The sequence below is a fragment of the Rana temporaria genome, chromosome 5 (genome assembly GCF_905171775.1).
Source record: "Rana temporaria chromosome 5, aRanTem1.1, whole genome shotgun sequence".
Classification (NCBI taxonomy): domain Eukaryota; kingdom Metazoa; phylum Chordata; class Amphibia; order Anura; family Ranidae; genus Rana; species Rana temporaria.
The window spans coordinates 10,611,851-10,633,053 of NC_053493.1; the positions used below are offsets into that span (position 1 = coordinate 10,611,851).

At 50.2% G+C, this 21,203-nt stretch overlaps 1 protein-coding gene across 1 annotated transcript in view; it reads left to right on the top strand.

Moving 5' to 3' along the window:
- The first annotated feature begins 6 nt into the window (after positions 1-6).
- SNAP47 (synaptosome associated protein 47) overlaps positions 7-21,203 on the top strand; it is a 71,819-nt gene continuing 50,622 nt past the window's right edge. The window contains exons 1-3 of the mRNA XM_040352182.1: positions 7-76; positions 5,228-5,772; positions 16,566-17,050. Of these exons, the coding sequence (XP_040208116.1) occupies positions 5,282-5,772; positions 16,566-17,050 (976 nt within the window). The 5' untranslated portion in view covers positions 7-76; positions 5,228-5,281. The remainder of the gene's footprint in view (positions 77-5,227; positions 5,773-16,565; positions 17,051-21,203) is intronic.

A 21,203-nucleotide genomic window follows, 5' to 3' on the forward strand; every position in this document is an offset into this window, starting at 1 on the left:
AAGTGACGTTCGTCGCGGCCATCTTGGTACACCCTGACCCGGTCAAAACAATAACAAAAGCAACCGGGAGAAGCTGGTGAGTGGTGGGGGAAGCTCCGGTGATTGATGGAGAGGGGAGGGGGTTTGACAGCTACTCAGGGAACTACAAATACCAGCCAGGATGACAGGAAGCTGAGGATGGCTGCACCTGTGTGAGAAGCAACTGCTGGCAGCTGTGAGATCTATAGAGAGAACGCAGAGACCCCATTCACACCTAGAGATTCGATACGCGTGTTTTTTTTTTTTTATGTTTATCGCACTCGCCAGCGCTTACCGCGAACGAGCGCAGAAAATGTGTAAAAAAAAAAAAGGGAAGTCGCGTTGCCTTTAAGGCTGCGTTTGCACCTGTGCTTTTCCCAAACGCGCATCAAAAACACAGAAATGTGCGCTTTGGAATCACGCCGCAATCCCGGGGTGCGCTCGCAGGGCCCATTAACTGTTAATGGCCCCCCTTGCGCGGGTAGCAAACACGCTTTGCCGTGGTACAGGCGCACTAAAAATGTGCACGGAGGAAACGCCCGACGCTCTGCGACCAGAAAGGTTCTGGAGCGTAGAAACGCGTAAAAAAAACATGAATGGGAACGCGTGTTCCCGGTACGCTCAGGTGTGAGCGGGGCCTCGGGCCGCCTTCAGGAACAAGCGCTCCCCACTCGTGATTTTGGTTGAGCGATTTGCATGCGATTTTGCGCGTCGCATAGTAGCCAGTTCATTCACTTGCCCTGTGTGCGTTTTGTTGCCTGAACAGAACCTCCTCCCTTTTCAGGCGGCAAGTGTCAATGCGATATTTAACCACTTGCCGCCCGCCAATGACAGATTGACGTCGGCAAAGTGTTTGTAGAATCCTGAGTGGACGTCATATGACGTCCTCAGGATTCTGAGCCGCTGCGCGCCCCCGGGGGCGCGCGTCGCGGCGATCGTTGTTGCGGGGTGTCAGTCTGACACCCCGCAACACCGATCAAGGTAAAGAGTCTCTCACTGAGACTCTTTACCACGTGATCAGCCGCGTCCAATCACGGCTGATCACGATGTAAACAGGAAAAGCCGGTAATCGGCTTTTCCTCACTCGCGTCTGTCAGACGCGAGTAGAGGAGAGCCGATCGGCTGCTCCTGTGACAGGGGGGGGCTTGTGCTGATCGATTATCAGCACAGCCCCCCCGAGGATGCCCACTGGACCACCAGGGATGCCCACTGGACCACCAGGGATTATAAAAATAAAGATATGCCACCCTAGACCACCAGGGATGAGGACACAAAAATGAATGCCAATCAGTGCCTACAATGGGCATCACTGATTGGCAGGCATTGTTTGGCACTGATTGGCATCCATTAGTAAAACACATACAATAGTGCCTATCAGTGCCCATCCGTGCCGCCTATCAGTGCCCATCCGTGCCGCCTATCAGTGCCTATCCGTGCCCAGCCGTGCCGCCTATCTGTGCCCATCTGTGCCACCTATCCATGCCCATCCGTGCCGCCTATCCAAGCCCATCCATGCTGCATATTAGTGCCCATCAATGCCACCACATCAGTGCCACCTCATCGGTGCCCATCAGTGCCACCTTATCAGTGCCCGTCAGTGCAGTACCATCAGTGCTCATCAGTGAAGGAGAAAACGTACTTATTTACAATGTTTTATAATAGAAACAAAAAAAAAAGTTAATTTTTCTAAATTTTCAGTCATTTTTTTTTTTTTTTGCAAAAAATAAAAACCGCAGAGGTTATAAAATACCACCAAAAGAAAGCTCTATTTGTGGGTACAAAATGATAAAAATTTAGTTTGGGTACAGCGTAGCACGACCGCGCAATTGTCATTCAAAGTGCAACAGCGCTGAAAGCTAAAAATTGGTCTGGGCGGGAAGGTGTATAAGTGCCCCCCGGTATGGAAGTGGTTAAAGGCACGGCAATCACTGCAGAATCGCAGGGTGTACCAAGATGGCCGCGACAAAACGTCACTTCCGTGACGAAATCTGACGGGTCGCCTAATCTGACGGAACATCAGTTTTCTAAAAACAAACTTATGAAAAATCTTGACCGCGTCACTACCGGTTTGGCTGTTTGCGGGGGGCCTTATTGCGCCTGCGCGACCTCACCGCTGCTTTATCGCGCATGCGCCGATGGAATTTCAGGTCCAGAAAAAATGATAGACCCGAGCGGGTGGGCGGCGTGACGGTTTTGTTTTTAACTCGTCATCGGCAGCACCGCGTCCAGCTCCGGTCCCTAGGCTGTTCTATCTACTAACCCGTACTGAAGGAAAGTGGGAGGGGGAGATAGAGGGGGGCGGGGCTCCTCTCCAAGCGCCACTCTATCTCCCCCTCCCACTTTCCTTCAGTACGGGTTAGTAGAAAGAACAGCTTGGGGCGGGGCTGGACGCAGTGCTGCCGATGATGAGTTTAAACAAACCGTCGCGCCGCCCACCCGCTCGGGTCTGTAATTTTTCTGGACCCCGTAAATTGCGTCCGCGCATGCGCGATAAAGCAGCGCTGATGTCGCTCATGCGTGGTAAAGCCTGCTGTTTTGTGACTGGATGTTGGAGGAGAAGTCCTGGCTTGCAGTCTCCACTCTAATTCATTCCAAAGGTGTTCTATCGGGTGGAGGTCAGGACTCTGTGCGGGCCAGCTAAGTTCCTCCACCTTAAACTCGCTCATCCATGTCTTTATGGACCTTGCTTTGTGCTCTGGTGGGCAGTCATGTGGGAACAGGAAGGGGCCGTCCCCCAAACTCCTCCCACAAAGTTGGGAGCATGAAATTGTCCAAAATGTCTTGGTATGCTGAGGCCTTAAGAGTTCCCTTCACTGGAACTAAGGGGCCAAGCCAACCCCTGAAAAACAACCCCACATTGTGTTCATTTTTTTTTTTTTTTGCTCTATTGAGCACAGGGGGGCACTCCCTGGTGGTCCAGTGTTGACATCCGAGGGGGGGCTGTGCTGGTAAACAATCAGCGTAACCCCCCCCCCCCCCGTCAGAAGAGCCGCTGATCGGTTCTCCTCGTGTCTCTCAGACGCGAGTGAGGAAGAGCCATCAACGGCTCTTCCTGTTTACATCGCGATCAGCCGTGATTGGACATGGCTGATCACATGGTAAAGAGCCTCCGCCAGATGCAGGGTGTCAGACTGACACCCCGCACCACCGATCGCCGCGCTACGTGCCCCCACGGGCGCGCTCCGGCATGAAATCCTGCAGGACGTCAATAGACATCCAGTCAGGATTACACAACCACTTTCCGGACGCCTATTGACCGGGCGGGAAGTGGTTAAAGTTCATGTGCGTGTAAAGGCAGGCGTCCCAATACTATCAATCCTTCCCAGAGCCTGACCTAACATAACATGTCTCGGATTTCATGTCTCGGATTTCATGTCTCGGATTGCATGTCTCGGATTTCATGTCTCGGATTGTATGTCTCGGGTTTCATGTCTCGGATTGTATGTCTCGGATTGTATGTCTCGGATTGTATGTCTCGGATTGTATGTCTCGGATTTCATGTCTCGGATTGTATGTCTCGGGTTTCATGTCTCGGATTGTATGTCTCGGATTGTATGTCTCGGATTGTATGTCTCGGATTTCATGTCTCGGATTGTATGTCTCGTATTGTATGTCTCGTATTGTATGTCTCGGATTGCATGTCTCGTATTTCATGTCTCGGATTTAATGTCTCGGATTGTATGTCTCGGATTGTATGTCTCGGATTGTATGTCTCGGATTGTATGTCTCGGATTTCATGTCTCGGATTGTATGTCTCGTATTGTATGTCTCGGGTTTCATGTCTCGTATTGTATGCTCGGATTTCATGTCTCAGATTTAATGTCTCGGATTGTATGTCTCGGATTGTATGTCTCGGATTGTATGTCTCGGATTGTATGTCTCGGATTGTATGTCTCGGATTTCTTGTCTCGGATTGTATGTCTCGGATTGTATGTCTCGGATTGTATGTCTCGGATTGTATGTCTCGGATTGTATGTCTCGGATTTCATGTGTCGGATTTCATGTGTCGGATTGTATGTCTCGGATTTAATGTCTCGGATTTAATGTCTCGGATTTAATGTCTCGGATTGCATGTCTCGGATTGTATGTCTCGGATTGTATGTCTCGGATTTCATGTGTCGGATTTCATGTGTCGGATTGTATGTCTCGGATTGTATGTCTCGGATTTAATGTCTCGGATTTAATGTCTCGGATTGCATGTCTCGGATTGCATGTCTCGGATTGCATGTCTCGGATTGTATGTCTCGGGTTTCATGTCTCGGATTTCATGTCTCGGATTGTATGTCTCTGATTTCATGTGTCGGATTGTATGTCTCGGATTGTATGTCTCGGATTGTATGTCTCGGATTGCATGTCTCGGATTTAATGTCTCGGATTGCATGTCTCGGATTGCATGTCTCGGATTGTATGTCTCGGGTTTCATGTCTCGGGTTTCATGTCTCGGATTTCATGTCTCGGATTGTATGTCTCGGATTGTATGTCTCGGATTGCATGTCTCGGATTGCATGTCTCGGATTGCATGTCTCGGATTGCATGTCTCGGATTGCATGTCTCGGATTGCATGTCTCGGATTGCATGTCTCGGATTTCATGTCTCGGATTGTATGTCTCGGATTTCATGTCTCGGATTTCATGTCTCGGATTTCATGTCTCGGATTTCATGTCTCGGATTTCATGTCTTGGATTTCATGTCTCGGATTTCATGTCTCGGATTGTATGTCTCTGATTTCATGTGTCGGATTGTATGTGTCGGATTGTATGTCTCGGATTGTATGTCTCGGATTTCATGTCTCTGATTGCATGTCTCGGATTTCATGTCTCGGATTTCATGTCTCGGATTGTAATGTCTCGGATTTCATGTCTCGGATTTCATGTCTCGGATTGTATGTCTCGGATTGTATGTCTCGGATTGCATGTCTCGGATTTAATGTCTCGGATTGCATGTCTCGGATTGCATGTCTCGGATTGTATGTCTCGGGTTTCATGTCTCGGGTTTCATGTCTCGGATTTCATGTCTCGGATTGTATGTCTCGGATTGCATGTCTCGGATTGCATGTCTCGGATTGTATGTCTCGGATTTCATGTGTCGGATTTCATGTGTCGGATTTCATGTGTCGGATTGTATGTCTCGGATTGCATGTCTCGGATTGCATGTCTCGGATTGTATGTCTCGGATTTCATGTCTCGGATTTCATGTCTCGGATTATTAGAGCTCATCTGTGGGATTTCCTGGAAGGTCCCCTCCCCCGGGTCCCTCTACACCGATGAATAGAGAAGTCCCCGTCCAGTCCTGGCCTTGTTCGTACTACCTGAACATGGAGCGGCGATGGGTCCCTGGCCGCCTCTCGCTGACCCCCACCCACCTGCGGTTCAGGGAGGACGGCGCAGAGACCTCCTTAGTGGACTTCCACCTGTCCAGCGTGGGCGAGATGAAGAAAGAGTCCTCCAGTTACATCTTCAGCTCCATCACCGTGCTGGAGAAGGACAACGCCAAGCACTGGTTCAGCTCCCTGCAGCCAAACCGCAGCGCCGTCTTCAACGTCCTGGAACATTTCTGGAGGGAGCAGCTGTTGTCCCCGCGGGGGGAACGGGGCGAGGCCAAAACCTCCAAAGGGAAGGAACTCATTAACATTGTCACCGGGTCCCAGAAGAGGCTGGAGGACACCACCAGGGTGCTTCACCACCAGGGGGAGCAGTTTGACAACGTCGTGAAGGACTTGAATAAAATAGAAGCAGACATGGCCACTGCCAACAGGTGAGCGGGAAATATTCAACTATGAAGCAATGCTGGCTTTCTTCTGTGATTGGACACAAGTGGGGGGTTTGTGAGCAGGTCCCGGCCAATCAACACAGGGGGGGAAAATCTCTCTGTTTCGTATCCCTGCTGTGCATAGACATAGGCCCAGATTCAAGAAGCAATTGCGCCTGTGTAACCATAGGTTACACGGCGCAATTGCTTACTTGCTCCGGCGTTACGAATGCTCCTGATTCAGGAACATCGCAACGCCGACTGCGGCCTAAAATCTGCGCGGCATAAGGCTCTTATGCCACGCAAATCTTAGGCTGCATTCTAGCGATGCCCGCTAGGGGGCGCTCCCATTGTGATCTGCGTATAGTATGCAAATTTCATACTAACACCGATTCACAACGTTGCGCGAGCCCTGCGTACGCAAATTACGTAGTTTGCGTACGTCGGGTTTCGCGTAACGTTACACATCCTAATAGCAGGGCGCAGCCAATGCTATAGGATACCCGTCGTTCCCGCGTCGCGACGTTCGAATTTTACGTCGTTTGCGTAAGTGAATCGTGAATGGCGCTGGACGCCGTTCACTTTGGAGCAAATGACGTCCTTGCGACGTCGTTTGCCGCAATGCACGTCGGGAAAGTTTCCCGACGGAGCATGCGCTGTACGCTCGGCGCGGGAGCGCGCCTAATTAAAATGATTCCCACCCCCGGCGGGATCATTTACATCGCGCGCGCTCACGCCGGGCAATTTTGCCGGCGCGCCCTCGCAATTTACGGAGCTACTGCTCTGTGAATCGAGGGCAGCGCAAAATATTTGCGTGGGCGCAGGGCAAAATCGTTGCCCTGTGCCTGTGCAAATAAAGCGCAAATCTACTTGAATCTGGGCCATTGATTTTCAAAACAATGGGATAAAGCAGGGCTCGACAAATCCCGGGCGCCAGGTCGCCATGGCGACTAGAAATAGGGTCCTGGCGACTTGGCTTGGAAGGGGGGGGGGGCAAAAAAAAAATTTTTTTTGTGAGCTGGCGCCATCTGGTGGTGGCCGTTGGTATTACAAGTTAAGCATAACAAGTTAAACAGCAATTCTAATGTAATTTTTCACTATTTTCACTGCCATCTTCTTCCCTCTAATTAGAACCCCCAAACATTATATATATTTTTTATCCTAACACCCTAGAGAATAAAATGGCGATCGTTGCAATACTTTCTGTCACGCCGTATTTGCGCAGCGGTCTTACAAGCGCACTTTTTTGGGGGAAAAATTTACACTTTTTTTAATTAAAAAATAAGACAACAGTAAAGTTATCCCCATTTTTTTTAATATTATGAAAGATAATGTTACGCCGAGTAAATCGATACCCAACACGTCACGCTTCAAAATTGCGTCCGCTCGTGGAATGGCGACAAACTTTTACCCTTTAAAATCTCCATAGGTGACGTTTAAAAAAATTCTACAGGTTGCATGTTTTGAGTTACAGAGGAGATCTGGGGCTGGAATTATTGCTCTCGCTCTACCAATCGCGGCGATACCTCACATGTGTGGTTTGAACACCGTTTACATATGCGGGCGCTGCTCACGTATGTGTTCGCTTCTGCGCGCAAGCTCGACGGGGCGCGTTTTCTGGCTCCTAACTTTTTTAGCTGGCTCCTAGATTCCAAGCAAATTTGTCAACCCCTGGGATAAAGGAATATTCCTGAACTTTGTTTTATCTCATGAGTAGGGACAGGGGTTGACAAGTTTGCCTTGGAATCTAGGAGCCAGCTAAAAAAAGTTAGGAGCCAGAAAACGCGCCCCGTCCCGCCGAGCTCTCGCGCGCAGAAGCGAACACATACGTGAGCAGCGCCCGCATATGTAAACGGTGCTCAAACCACAAATGTGAGGTATCGCCGCGATCGTTAGAGTGAGAGCAATAATTCTATCCCTAGACCTCCTCTGTAACTCAAAACATGCAACCTGTAGAATTTTTTTAAACGTCGCCTATGGAGATTTCAAAGGGTAAAAGTTTGTCGGCATTCCACGAGCGGACGCAATTTTGAATCGTGACATGTTGGGTATCAATTTACTCGGTGTAACATTATCTTTCACAATATAAAAAAAAAATTGGGATAACTTTACTGTTGTCTTATTTTTTAATTAAAAAACGTGTATTTTTTCCCAAAAAAAAGTGCGCTTGTAAGACCGCTGCGCAAATACGGCGTGACAGAAAGTATTGCAACGATCGCCATTTTATTCTCTAGGGTGTTAGGATAAAAAAATGTATATAATGTGTGGGGGTTCTAATTAGAGGGAAGGAGATGGCAGTGAAAACAGTAAAAAAAAAACACACATTAGTTTTACTTGTAATGGCAACGGCCACCACCAGTTGGCGCCAGGTCACAGAAGGCAGCTTGGGCCTTCACAAGGCTGCAAAGCCGCGGCCTAAATTACCGGCCGTTGCGTGCCCGCCGCGATCCACGGTGGGGGCGCACGGAGACACAGCATCCTGTGCCTCCGTGCGCCCCCACCTCCCCGCAATCGTGGCAGGCCCGCGACCGCCGGCAATTGAGGCCGCGGCGGCCGCAAAGCCGCGGCCTCAATTACCGGCAGGCGCCAGGTCACAATTTCTTGTCGCAATTGCGACCTGGCGCCCGGATTTTGTCGAGGCCTGTATTTTTATATATATATATATATATATATATATATATATATATATAATATATAAGAGAGAGAGAGAGATACGGCGTTGCATGACCGCACAATTGTGCAGTTAAAGTAGGGTAGTGCTAAATAGCAAAAAATGGCCTGGTCATGAAGGGAGTAAAACCTTCTGGGGCTGAAGTGGTTAAAGTGGTTGTAACCCAGATATTTATAGATAGGGCACACCAGCAGCGATTTATTTTAAAGATCAAATGCTTAAAATATGACGCCATACATTTTTATTATTTCTTAGGTCATGTGATCATGGAGGGAACATTAGAGACCCCACTTAGATTCAGGAGGGTCCATCAGAGCTCCCCACCTCTTAGATCCAGTAGGCTCCACAAGAGTCCCCCATTAGATCCAGGAGAAGCTCTCCTTATATCCAGGGTCCCCAAGAGAGCCCTTTATATCCAGGAGGCCCCATAGGAGCCCACCCTTTATATGCAGTAGGCCCCAAGAGAGGCCGCCCTTTGAGCCAGGAGGCCCCTCCCGATGAGAGACCACCCTTAAATCCAGCAGGCTCCCTCCATAAGAGCCTGCCCCTATATCCAGGTGGCCCCCATGAGAGCCTGCCCTTAGATCCAGGAGGCCCCCCAAGAGAGCCCGCCATTATATACAGGAGGCCACATGAGAGCCTACCCTTATATGCAGGTTGCCCCCTATTATTTTTATTATTATTATACAGAATTTATATAGCGCAGTTTGCGCAGCACTTTACAACATGAGGGCAGACTGTACACTTACAATACAAATCAATACAGGAGGGATCAGAGAGCACTGCTCATTACAGCTTACAATTTAGAAGGGGGGGGGGGGGGTCAAGTGGAACAAAAGGTAATAACTGTGGGGGATGAGCTGATGGAGAAAATGAAAATACAGTTGTTAGGTGTGGGTGGGATAGGCTTCTCTGAAGAGAAGGGTTTTCAGAGAACGTCTAAAAGTTAATAGAGTAGGAGATAATCAGAAAAGTCCTGAAGGCGAGCAAAGGAGGAGGTGACAAGGGAGCTAAAGAGCAGGAGGTCTTGCTCTTATATTCAAGAGGCCCCCCCATGAGTGCCCAGGAAGACCCATGTGAACCCACCCTTATATTGAGGAAGACCCACGAGAGCCTGCCCTTGTGTTGAGGCAGACCCATTAGAGCCCACCATTATATCCAGGAAGACCCATGAGAGCCCGCCCGTATATTGAGGAAGACCCATGAGAGCCCGCCCTTATATTGAGGAAGACCTACGAGAGCCTGCCCTTATATTGAGAATGACCCATGAGAGCCTGCCCTTATATTGAGGAAGACCCATGAGAGCCTGCCCTTATATTGAGGAAGACCCACGAGAGCCCGTCCTTATTATTGAGGAAGACCCACGAGAGCCCGCCCTTCTTATTGAGGAAGACCCACGAGAGCCCGCCCTTCTTATTGAGGAAGACCCACGAGAGCCCGCCCTTCTTATTGAGGAAGACCCACGAGAGCCCACCCTTATTATTGAGGAAGACCCACGAGAGCCCGCCCTTATATTGAGAATGACCCATGAGAGCCCGCCCTTATATTGAGGAAGACCCATGAGAGCATGCCCTTATATTGAGGAAGACCCACGAGAGCCCGCCCCTTATTATTGAGGATGACCCATGAGAGCACGGCCTTATATTGAGACCCATGAGAGCCCGCCCCTTATTATTGAGGATGACCCATAAGAGCACGGCCTTATATTGAGGAAGACCCACGAGAACCCACCCTTATATTGAGGAAGACCCATGAGAGCCTGCCCTTGTGTTGAGGCAGACCCATTGGAGCCCACCATTATATCCAGGAAGACCCACGAGAACCCAACCTTATATTGAGGAAGACCCATGAGAGCCTGCCCTTGTGTTGAGGAAGACCCATGAGAGCCTGCCCTTGTGTTGAGGCAGACCCATTAGAGCCCACCATTATATCCAGGAAGACCCATGAGAGCCCGCCCTTATATTGAGGAAGACCCATGGGAGCCTGCCCTTATATTGAGGAAGACCCACGAGAGCCTGCCCTTATATTGAGAATGACCCATGAGAGCCTGCCCTTATATTGAGGAAGACCCATGAGAGCCTGCCCTTATATTGAGGAAGACCCACGAGAGCCCGCCCTTCTTATTGAGGAAGACCCACGAGAGCCCGCCCTTCTTATTGAGGAAGACCCACGAGAGCCCGCCCTTCTTATTGAGGAAGACCCACGAGAGCCCGCCCTTCTTATTGAGGAAGACCCACGAGAGCCCGCCCTTCTTATTGAGGAAGACCCACGAGAGCCCGCCCTTCTTATTGAGGAAGACCCACGAGAGCCCACCCTTATTATTGAGGAAGACCAACAAGAGCCCGCCCTTATATTGAGAATGACCCATGAGAGCCCGCCCTTATATTGAGGAAGACCCATGAGAGCCCGCCCTTATATTGAGGAAGACCCACGAGAGCCCGCCCCTTATTATTGAGGATGACCCATGAGAGCACGGCCTTATATTGAGACCCATGAGAGCCTGCCCCTTATTATTGAGGATGACCCATGAGAGCGCGGCCTTATATTGAGACCCATGAGAGAAAGCCCTTTTATCCAGTAGGCCCCGTGAGAGCCCGCCCTTAGATACCAGAGGTCCCGTGAGAGCCCCCTTTATATCCAGATTCCCCCCCTCTTTACATTCAAGAGAGCCTATAAGGGGGACTGTGGGAGGGTCATGGCTGGCTGACTGGCAGTGGAAGTGTCTCCATATTGCAAAACACAGACCACTGCCAGTGGTACCCAGACAGTTGTTGAGGGCCGGATAAAATTTTGTAGCGGGTCAGATGTAGCCTGGGGGCCATAATTTGGAGACCTCTGATTTAGGGGAACAAGACAAGCATTTCTAATTACCCAATCTTCCACCCCAGCTGCTCAGTCATGTAGTACTGTGAGCCCAACCTGCGTGATGATGCGCCCCCTAGGGGACGTGTAACCAACAGACTGGGCACCCAGGAAATGGGAATTTCCATTTCCAGGTCATTCTGCCCTGAAGAGTACCAATGGCACTTGGTGGAGGAGGAAGCCAGCGACTGCAATGGAGCATAAAGAGGGCAAGTAGAACTTTATTTGTTTTACCTATGGGGTGAAAGAGAGAGAAAAAATAAAAATAAACTTAGAGCTCCTCTTTAACTGATTTTTTTTCCCCCTTTTGAAGTCGTTTTTCTCTATCGGACAGAAAAAGAAAGGTCTGAATATTGCTGACACTGCAGGAATCTCGTTCAGAGAAATCCTGCTGTTCTAAAGGTGTCTGATGACTGCAGACACATCCATAGCTATTCAGTGTTAGAGGACATACATAATTCATTACCATCCTTTACCATTTCAGTGCCCGTGTGACTATATCCCCCGTCATTCCTCACATCTCCGCCACCATCTCTCACCACTCCGCCGCATCCCTCACCTCTCCGCCGCCATCCCTTACCACTCCGCCGCCATCCCTCACCTCTCCTCCGCCATCCCTCACCTCTCCACCCCCATCCCTCACCTCTCCGCCGCCATCCCTTACCACTCCGCCGCCATCCCTCACCTCTCCTCCGCCATCCCTCACCTCTCCACCCCCATCCCTCACCTCTCCGCCGCCATCCCTCACCTCTCCACCGCCATCCCTCACATCTCCGCCGCCATCCCTCACCTCTTCCCCGCCATCCCTCACCTCTCCGCCGCCATCCCTCACCTCTCCGCCGCCATCCCTCACCTCTCCGCCGCCATCCCTCACTTCTCCACCGCCATCCCTCACCTCTCCACCGCCATCCCTCACATCTCCGCCGCCATCCCTCACCTCTTCCCCGCCATCCCTCACCTCTCCGCCGCCATCCCTCACCTCTCCGCCGCCATCCCTCACCTCTCCGCCGCCATCCCTCACCTCTCCACCGCCATCCCTCACATCTCCGCCGCCATCCCTCACCTCTTCCCCGCCATCCCTCACCTCTCCGCCGCCATCCCTCACCTCTCCGCCGCCATCCCTCACCTCTCCGCCGCCATCCCTCACTTCTTCTCCGCCATCCCTCACCTCTTCGCCGCCATCCCTCACATCTCCGCTGCCATCCCTGACCTCTCTGCCGCCATCCCTCACCACTCCGCCTCCATCCCTCACCTCTCCTCTCCGCCACCCCTTACCTCTGCTCTCCGCCATCCCTCACCTCTGCTCTCCGCCATCCCTCACCTCTCCGCCGCCATCCCTCACATCTCCGCCGCCATCCCTCACCTCTTCCCCGCCATCCCTCACCTCTCCGCCGCCATCCCTCACCTCTCCGCCGCCATCCCTCACTTCTTCCCCGCCATCCCTCACCTCTTCGCCGCCATCCCTCACATCTCCGCCGCCATCCCTGACCTCTCTGCCGCCATCCCTCACCACTCCGCCTCCATCTCTCACCTCTCCTCTCCGCCATCCCTCACCTCTCCGCCGCCATCCCTCACCTCTCCTCTCCGCCATCCCTCACCTCTCCTCTCCGCCATCCCTCACCTCTCCGCCGCCATCCCTCACCACTCCGCCGCCATCCCTCACCTCTCCGCCGCCATCCCTCACCACTCCGCCGCCATCCCTGACCTCTCTGCCGCCATCCCTCACCACTCTGCCTCCATCTCTCACCTCTCCTCTCCGCCATCCCTCACCTCTCCGCCGCCATCCCTCACCTCTCCTCTCCGCCATCCCTCACCTCTCCTCTCCGCCATTCCCTCACCTCTCCGCCGCCATCCCTCACCTCTCCGCCGCCATCCCTCACCACTCCGCCGCCATCCCTCACCTCTCCGCCGCCATCCCTCACCTCTCCGCCGCCATCCCTCACCACTCTGCCGCCATCCCTCACCTCTCCGCCGCCATCCCTCACTTCTCCGCCGCCATCCCTCACCACTCCGCCGCCATCCCTCACCACTCCGCCGCCATCCCTCACCTCTCCGCCGCCATCCCTAACCACTCCGCCGCCATCCCTAACCACTCCGCCGCCATCACTCACATCACCGCCGCCATCCCTTACCTCTCCGCCGCCATCCCTCACCTCTCCTCTCCGCCATCCCTCACCTCTCCGCCGCCATCCCTCACCTCTCCTCTCCGCCATCCCTAACCTCTCCTCTCCGCCATCCCTAACCTCTCCGCACATCCGTCCAGGGCGACTGCGAGGTTAAATTTAGGAAGAAAAAAAAAGTTTGGACCAAACCCGCCTTTCATTAACACCGGCCAGCTGCTGCTTTACAAGTGAGGAAGGAATTAAAAGCTGGGTCAATATTTTCTCTGGAGACTCTCCAGTGGCATTAAAGGAGATCGCGGGGAGAGCGCGGGGAGAGCGGGCAAAGAACCTGAGCTGTGAAAGCAATTCAGTCCTGATTTCACTGGAGATATGTGGATGAGGCTGTCAGACGGGGTGTGCTGGGATCACGGGAAGATCGCCTCTTCTCTGTCTGTCTGTTATGATAATCGGAGCGCAAGAAAATCTCCCGACAATCAGGCCTGCTAGAGGCCAAGGGGACTTCAATTCAAACCTGTTTAATCAAAGCAGTCGCACACCTCAGTATTTTAATAAAAATGTATGGGTGTGTGTGTGTGTGTATATATATATATATATATATATATATATATATATATATATATATATATATATATATATACACACACACACACACACAATATCCCACAGAAGTGAGTACACCCCTTACATTTTTGTAAACATTTTCTTGTATCTTTTCATGTGACAACACTGAAGAAATCACACTTTGCTACAATGTTGTGTAGTGAGTGTACAGCTTGTATAACAGTGTGAAATTGCTGTCCCCTCAAAATAACTCAACACACAGCCATTAATGTCTAAACCGCTGGCAACAAAAGTGTGTACACCCCTAAGTGAAAATGTCCAAATTGGGCCCAATTAGCCATTTTCCCTCCCCCGGTGTCATGTGACTTGTTAGTGTTACAAGGTCTCAGGTGTGAATGGGGAGCAGGCGTGTTAAATTTGGTGTTATCGTTCTCACTCTCTCATACTGGTCACTGTCTCTCCTGAGATCCAGGAGGGCCTGTCACAGTCTCTACTTGGATCCAGGAGGGCCCTTTGGAGTTCCCCCTATATATTCAGGAGGGCCCATCACAGTTCCTCCTTAGATCCAGAAGTGCTCATCACAGTCCCTCCTTAGATCTAGGAATTCCCATCACAGTCCCTGCCTAGATCCAGGGGTGTCCATCACAGTGCCTCCTTAGATCTAAGAGTACCCATCACAGTCTCAACTTTGAGACAAGAAGGCCCATCAAAGTCTTCCCTTAGATTCAGGAGGGCCCATCAAAGTACCTCTTTATATCCAGGGGGCCCATCAGAGTCTCTCCTTAGGTCCAGGAGGGCCCATCACAGTCTATACTTAGATCCAGGAGGGCCCATCAGAGTCCCTGTTTAGATCTAAAAGGGCCCATCAGAGTGCCTCTTTTAGATCTAGAAGGGCCCATAAGAGTACCCCCTTAGATGCAGAAGGGTTTATCAGAGTCCCCCTTCTTAGGTCCAGGTGGGCCATCATAATCCTCCTTGATATCCAGGAGGGTTCATCAGGAGCCTCCGTTAGATCCAGGAAGACCCATCTGATTCCCCCCTTAGATCCTTCCTTACATCCAGTAGGGCCCATCAGAATCCTTTTTTAGATCCAGGAGGGTTTATCAGCCACCCCCCCTTAGATCCAGAAGGGTCGATCAGAAGCCTGCCTTAGACCCAGGAAGGCCCATCTGATTCCCCCCTTAGATCCAGAAGGGCCCATTAAGGGAGCTGTTGGAGGGTCATGGCTGGCTGGCAGTGGATGTTGCAGTCTCCATATTGGGAAACACAGATCACTTCCAGGGAGCCGGGCTGGATGTGGCCTGCAGACATAGGGCCAGATTCTCAAAAGAGATACGACGGCGTATCTCCAGATACGCCGTCGTATCTCTGAGTTATGCCGTCGTATCTATGCGCCTGATTCTTAGAATCAGTTACGCAAAGATTTCCCTTATATCCGACAGGCGTAAGTCTCTTACGCCGTCGGATCGTAACTGCATATTTACGCTGGCCGCTAGGGGCGTGTACGCTGATTTACGCATCGAAAATACGCTAGATATGCGAATTCACGAACGTACGCCTGGCCGACACAGTACAGTTACGCCGTTTACGTTAGGCTTTTCCCGGCGTAAAGTTACCCCTGCTATATGGTGGCGTAAGTGCGGCGTACCAATGTTAAGTATGGCCGTCGTTCCCGCGACGAATTTTTAATATTTTACATCGTTTGCGTAACTCGTCTGTGAATGGGGCTGGACATAATTTACGTTCACGTTGAAAGCAATACGTCCTTGCGGCGTATTAGGAGCAATGCACACTGGGAGATTTCCACGGACGGCGCATGCGCCGTTCGTGAAAAACGTCAATCACGTCGGGTCACAGAACATTAACATAAAACACGCCCCCCCTGTCCCACATTTGAATTAGGCGGGCTTACGCCGGCCGATTTACGCTACGCCGCCGCAACTTACGGAGCAAGTGCTTTGAGAATACAGCACTTGCCCGTCTAAGTTGCGGAGGCGTAACGTAAATCGAATACATTACGCCCGCACAAAGATACGCGGATGTACGAGAATCTGGCCCATAATTTGGAGACCCCTCTCTATTAAAATGCTCTTCAGGTATTGTATGAATGTTTTACACCCCCCACAAAGATAAAACAATAGAATGTAATTGAAACCTAAGGCCCCGTTCACACATAGGCGTATATACGCCTGTAGTGTGAACGCCGCTGCCGCCCCGACACGCCAGAGGGATGCTTTAGCATTGCCCTCTATGGAGATGGTTCACATCTCTACGCCGGACGCCTGACGCCTGCCGCCTGAAAAAAGGTCCCGGACCTTTTTTTCAGGCGTCTTTCGGCGTTCGGCTAGGAGATGTGAACCATCTCCATAGAGGGGGTCACAGGCTGCATTCACAATCGCAGCATTTTGTCGCCGCGAATCGCGGTACAAAACGCCGATATTTGCCGCCGCAATTCGCGGGACAAAACGCCGCGATTCAGTGCGCTATAGTGTGAATGCAGCCTAAGGTGAATATGTGATGCAGCTTTTTATAAATAAATATTATACAGTGATATTGTTTTTTATTATTCCTTTATATGGCAGAATGTTATCAGTCCTGGAAGCTCCAGTTTGGTGGCCATTTAGCGGCAATCCATTGAAGAGATTCACCAGCACCGCATCCAAGGAAACGTCTGCCAGCGACCGACCCCACGGGAAGGAGGGCGTCATCGTGATCATACCCATCGTTTTCTCCCATCATCCCGATCCCAGCCTGAAGCCAGGAAAACTGACCGTTCTCTTGTCTGCGCTGGAGATCGCCGACTGTCACTTCCGTCTCCTTCATAGATACGAGCGTCAGGATGTGGACGACATCAGAGCCATCACGGGACACGAGATTGCCATCCGCCAGAGGTTTATCGGCAAACCGGACATCACATACAGGGTTATATCTGCCAGACTACCGGACGTCTTGCCTCTGTTAGAACTGCAGTACGGGAAGAAGATGGAGTTCCTGGAGGAGGCCGCCATGTTCAGCGAAAAATGGAGGAGTTCTCCAAGCGACCAAGGCAGCCCGGGATGGCAGACAGGTAGGACACTTCATTCGCTTTGTTTTTCTTATTTAAATCTTGTAAAGCATCTTAAAGCGGAATCAAATCCATCGATGTAACAGTTAACCACTTAAGGACCGCCTCCTGCACATATACGTCAGCAGAATGGCACGGCTGGGCACATGCACGTACCTGTACGTCCTCTTTAAGTGCCCAGCCGTGGGTCGTGGGTGCGCAACCCGGTCCGAAGCTCAGTGACCGCGGGACCCGAACGCCGCTGGAGTCCCGCGATCGGTCCCCGGAGCTGAAGAACGAGGAGAGGTGTGTGTAAACACAGCTTCCCCGTTCTTCACTGTGGCGCTGTCATTGATCGTGCGTTCCCTGTTATAGGGAAACACGATCAATGATGTCACACCTACAGCCACAACCCCCTACAGTTAGAAACACATATGAGGTCACACATAACCCCTTCAGCGCCCCCTTGTGGTTAACTCCCAAATTGCAATTGTCATTTTCACAGTAATCAGTGCATTTTAAATGCATTTTTTGCTGTGAAAATGACAATGGTCCCAAAAATGTGTCAATAATGTCCGATGTGTCCGCCATAATGTCGCAAAACGAAAAAAATAGCTGATCGCCGCTATTAGTAGTATAACAAATTAGTTTTTTTTTATAAAAATGCAATAAAACTATCCCCTATTTTGTAAACGCTATAAATTTTGCGCAAACCAATCGATAAACGCTTATTGCGATTTTTTTTTTTCTACCAAAAATATGTAGAAGATTATGTATCGCTCTAAACTGAGAACATTTTTTTTTTATATATATATTTTTGGGGGATATTTATTATAGCAAAAAGTTAAAAATATTGAATTTTTTTCAAGATTGTCGCTCCTATTTTTGTTTATAGCGCAAAAAAATAAAAACAGCAGAGGTGATCAAATACCCCCAAAAGAAAGCTCTATTTGTGGGGGAAAAAAAGGACGCCAATTTTGTTTGGGAGCCACTTCGCACGACCGCGCAATTGTCGGTTAAAGCGACGCAGTGCCGAATCGCAAAAACTGTCCGGGTCCTTTTACCTGCCTAAAGGTCCGGGTCTTAAGTGGTTAAAAAATTACATTTCCGGCACGTTCCGGGAATGTAACTGCCACATTGGTTGTGCTCTCAACCAAACTGTCAAACTATCCAATGCCTGGTGTCATAACTGATCACATGTGCAGCACCCTGGCAGTTGCAGATCAAACAGATGCCAAGATGGCAGCTTCCTTGGCTGAAAACGATAGGAGGGTTTACTTCCACTTTAAAGGGAAACTAAAGTTTTTGAAGGAGATGTATGGCCAAAGCTATTTTGGCCCTACTTTTCCTGGGGATCACAGGAGTGCACTTCGTTCTACACTGCTGTCACCCGTATTCAGCTGACAGCAGGCCAAAGCTGACAGCTGATGTCACTCATGACTAAGCTCTGGGGGCGGAGCGAAACACCTTGGGGCGTGGCCTGGCAGGAGCCCAGGCAGAGATTGCCTCCCTCAATATCATTGGATTCCATGGACGTGCGGCATTAGGGGGTCTCTCCTTTCTTTCCCTTCAGCGATCACAGGAGCTGGGATGAGCTCTATCCCTCGCTGGCACTCCCGCAACAGATGCAGAGTTTCTTGTGCTATTCCCCATGATGACCGAGCCTAAGATTCACACCAATCTTTCGTGGTGTCACTCAGCAGGTTCAAGGCTCTGGAGCCATCCTGACTTTAATGTCGGGATCCACCCAGATGCCCGGACCGGCAGCTGGCTCAGCCTCTCAGCTATCTGCTGAGAGCTTGAACCAGCCCCTCCTCAGCCCAGGGCTCCAGTGAGTGCTTAGAGGGGCAGAGCAGAGAGCTGCTGACTGACAGTCACTGCTCTTGTAACGGTCACCATGGAAGACCTTAGAAGCAGACGTAATTAGCACAATGGACACAGAATGCAATCACAGCAAGCCCCAACTACAGCCAGGGGGACTTAATTAGCATCTCAACAGTCTATGTTAAGCATTGAAGGAGACGCTCTCTCGTACTGACCTGTTGTGGACAGAATTAACCAAACTGTAATATTCCAAGATCCTGCAATACATGAATTATCATTAATGTCCCATCTCATGTAATCCGAGATATCAGTTCTCAGTCAACCTATGTCCAAAAGGGACATAGGATGACCCTAGACCCAAGAGTCATTGGTGAAGCTGGCACAGGAGTACCCCGCACCCTTCAAAAGTTTCTGGGTGTCACGGGCCATTCCGTTACAGCTCTTTTCACCGGGAACTGAGCGATCAGCGGTGTTTGATTGCTCAGTTCTTGGTGTATAGGCGTCAGGGAACAGATGCAGCATCAGATCGATGATGGAGAGTATGATTTGTTACATTTTTTTTCCATACCCCACGCTTCTCTTTTAAAGTGACCCTGTCACCACCGGGTCTCTACTTCTTACAAGGCAGCCTGTGATAGAAAAGGTGGGCCGTCGATGGTCTATATACCTTTCTCGTGAATTGGAAAGTCACCACTTCACTGCTGCTACTCAACGCTTCTGGGAATATCTGCCGTGTGCATTAGAAGCTGCAGCAAGTCAGATAGAGCCCCGCCCCCTTCCCTGGCGCTAGGATGTCCAACATCATTGCATTTCAGTTCTTTCAATCGTGAAGGCTTGCCATCCCTTATTTAAATCATTTATTTTTCTGTTTATTTTTTTATAATTTATTATCTTTTTACACTTTTTTTTGTTGAAAATGTTGTTTTCAACTTTATTGCTAATACAAGGGGTTAACAAGCCCTCTATGTAATAGCATGGGCAGGTGACAGATGCATTATATGGAGACATCAAGGGTCTATTAGACCCCCTAGGGGTTGATTTACTAAAACTGGAGGGTACAAAATCTGGTGCAGTTCTGCATAGAAACCGATCAGCTTCCGGGTTTTATTGTCAAAGCTTTATTGAACAATCTGACGTTAGAAGCTGATCGGTTTCTATGCAGAGCTGCACCAGATTTTGTACCCTCCAGTTTTAGCAAATCAATAAAATAGAGTGATCCTTCTGGCCATGGTGGATGGGTGTGAGATCTGCGGTTTGTTTAACCCTTTCACGCCGAGCGTACGCATATATGCGTCCTCGGCTTTCAGGGGTTGTACCGGGATGATGCCTGCAGCCGCAGGCATCATCCCGGTACCGTTGTTTAGAGCCGGCGATCGGCTTTCCAAACATAACAACCGATGCGGCTAAAAGCCGCTCGGTTGTTATGCCGGAGGAGCGGGAGGGGACATCCCCCCCCTCCCGCCGCCTCTCGCCGCTCTGACCGGGCCTCCCGTCCCACCGGGAGACCCGATCCACGATCCGGCGCCTCCAGCGTCTCGGCGCGCTCTGAAACAAAGCCGTAAACGGCTTTGATTCAGTGTGCGCATTGAAACCACGGAAGCGGCGTCATGACGTCACTTCCGGGTTTCTCGGCTGCCAATGGCGCCGGATTTAAAAAAGTACACAGTATTCAGAATCGCCGTTTTCGGCGATCTGAATACTTTGAAGTGCAAAGGAGGGCTCGGGGGTCTTTTAGACCCCCGATCCCTCCATAAAGAGTACCTGTCACGACCTATTGCTGTCACAAGGGATGTTTACATTCCTTGTGACAGCAATAAAAGTGATCAAAATGTAAAAAAAAAAAAAAAAAAAATGTAATATTAGAAAAAATAAATAAATAAATAAGAAAACAAAAAAAAAAATTTTTAAAGCGCCCCCCTCCCCGCGAGCTTGCGCAGCAAAGAAAGCGCATACGGAAGTCGCGCCCGCATATGAAAACGGTGTTCAAATAACACATGTGAGGTATCGCCGCGATCGTAAGAGCGAGAGCAATAATTATAGCACTAGGCCTACTCTGTAACTCTAACCTGGTAACCGTAAAAAAAGTTTAAAGCGTCGCCTATGGAGATTTTTAGTTACCGTAGTTTGTCGCCATTCCACGAGTGCGTGCAATTATAAAGCGTGTCATGCTTGGTATCTATTTACTCGGCATAACATCATCTTTCACATTATGCAAAAAAATTGGGCTAATTTTACTTTTTCATTTTTTTAAAATTCATGAAAGTAAATTTTTCCCAAAAAGTTGTGTTTAAAACACCGCCGCACAAATACCGTATGACATAAAATATTGCAACAATCGCCATTTTATTCTCTA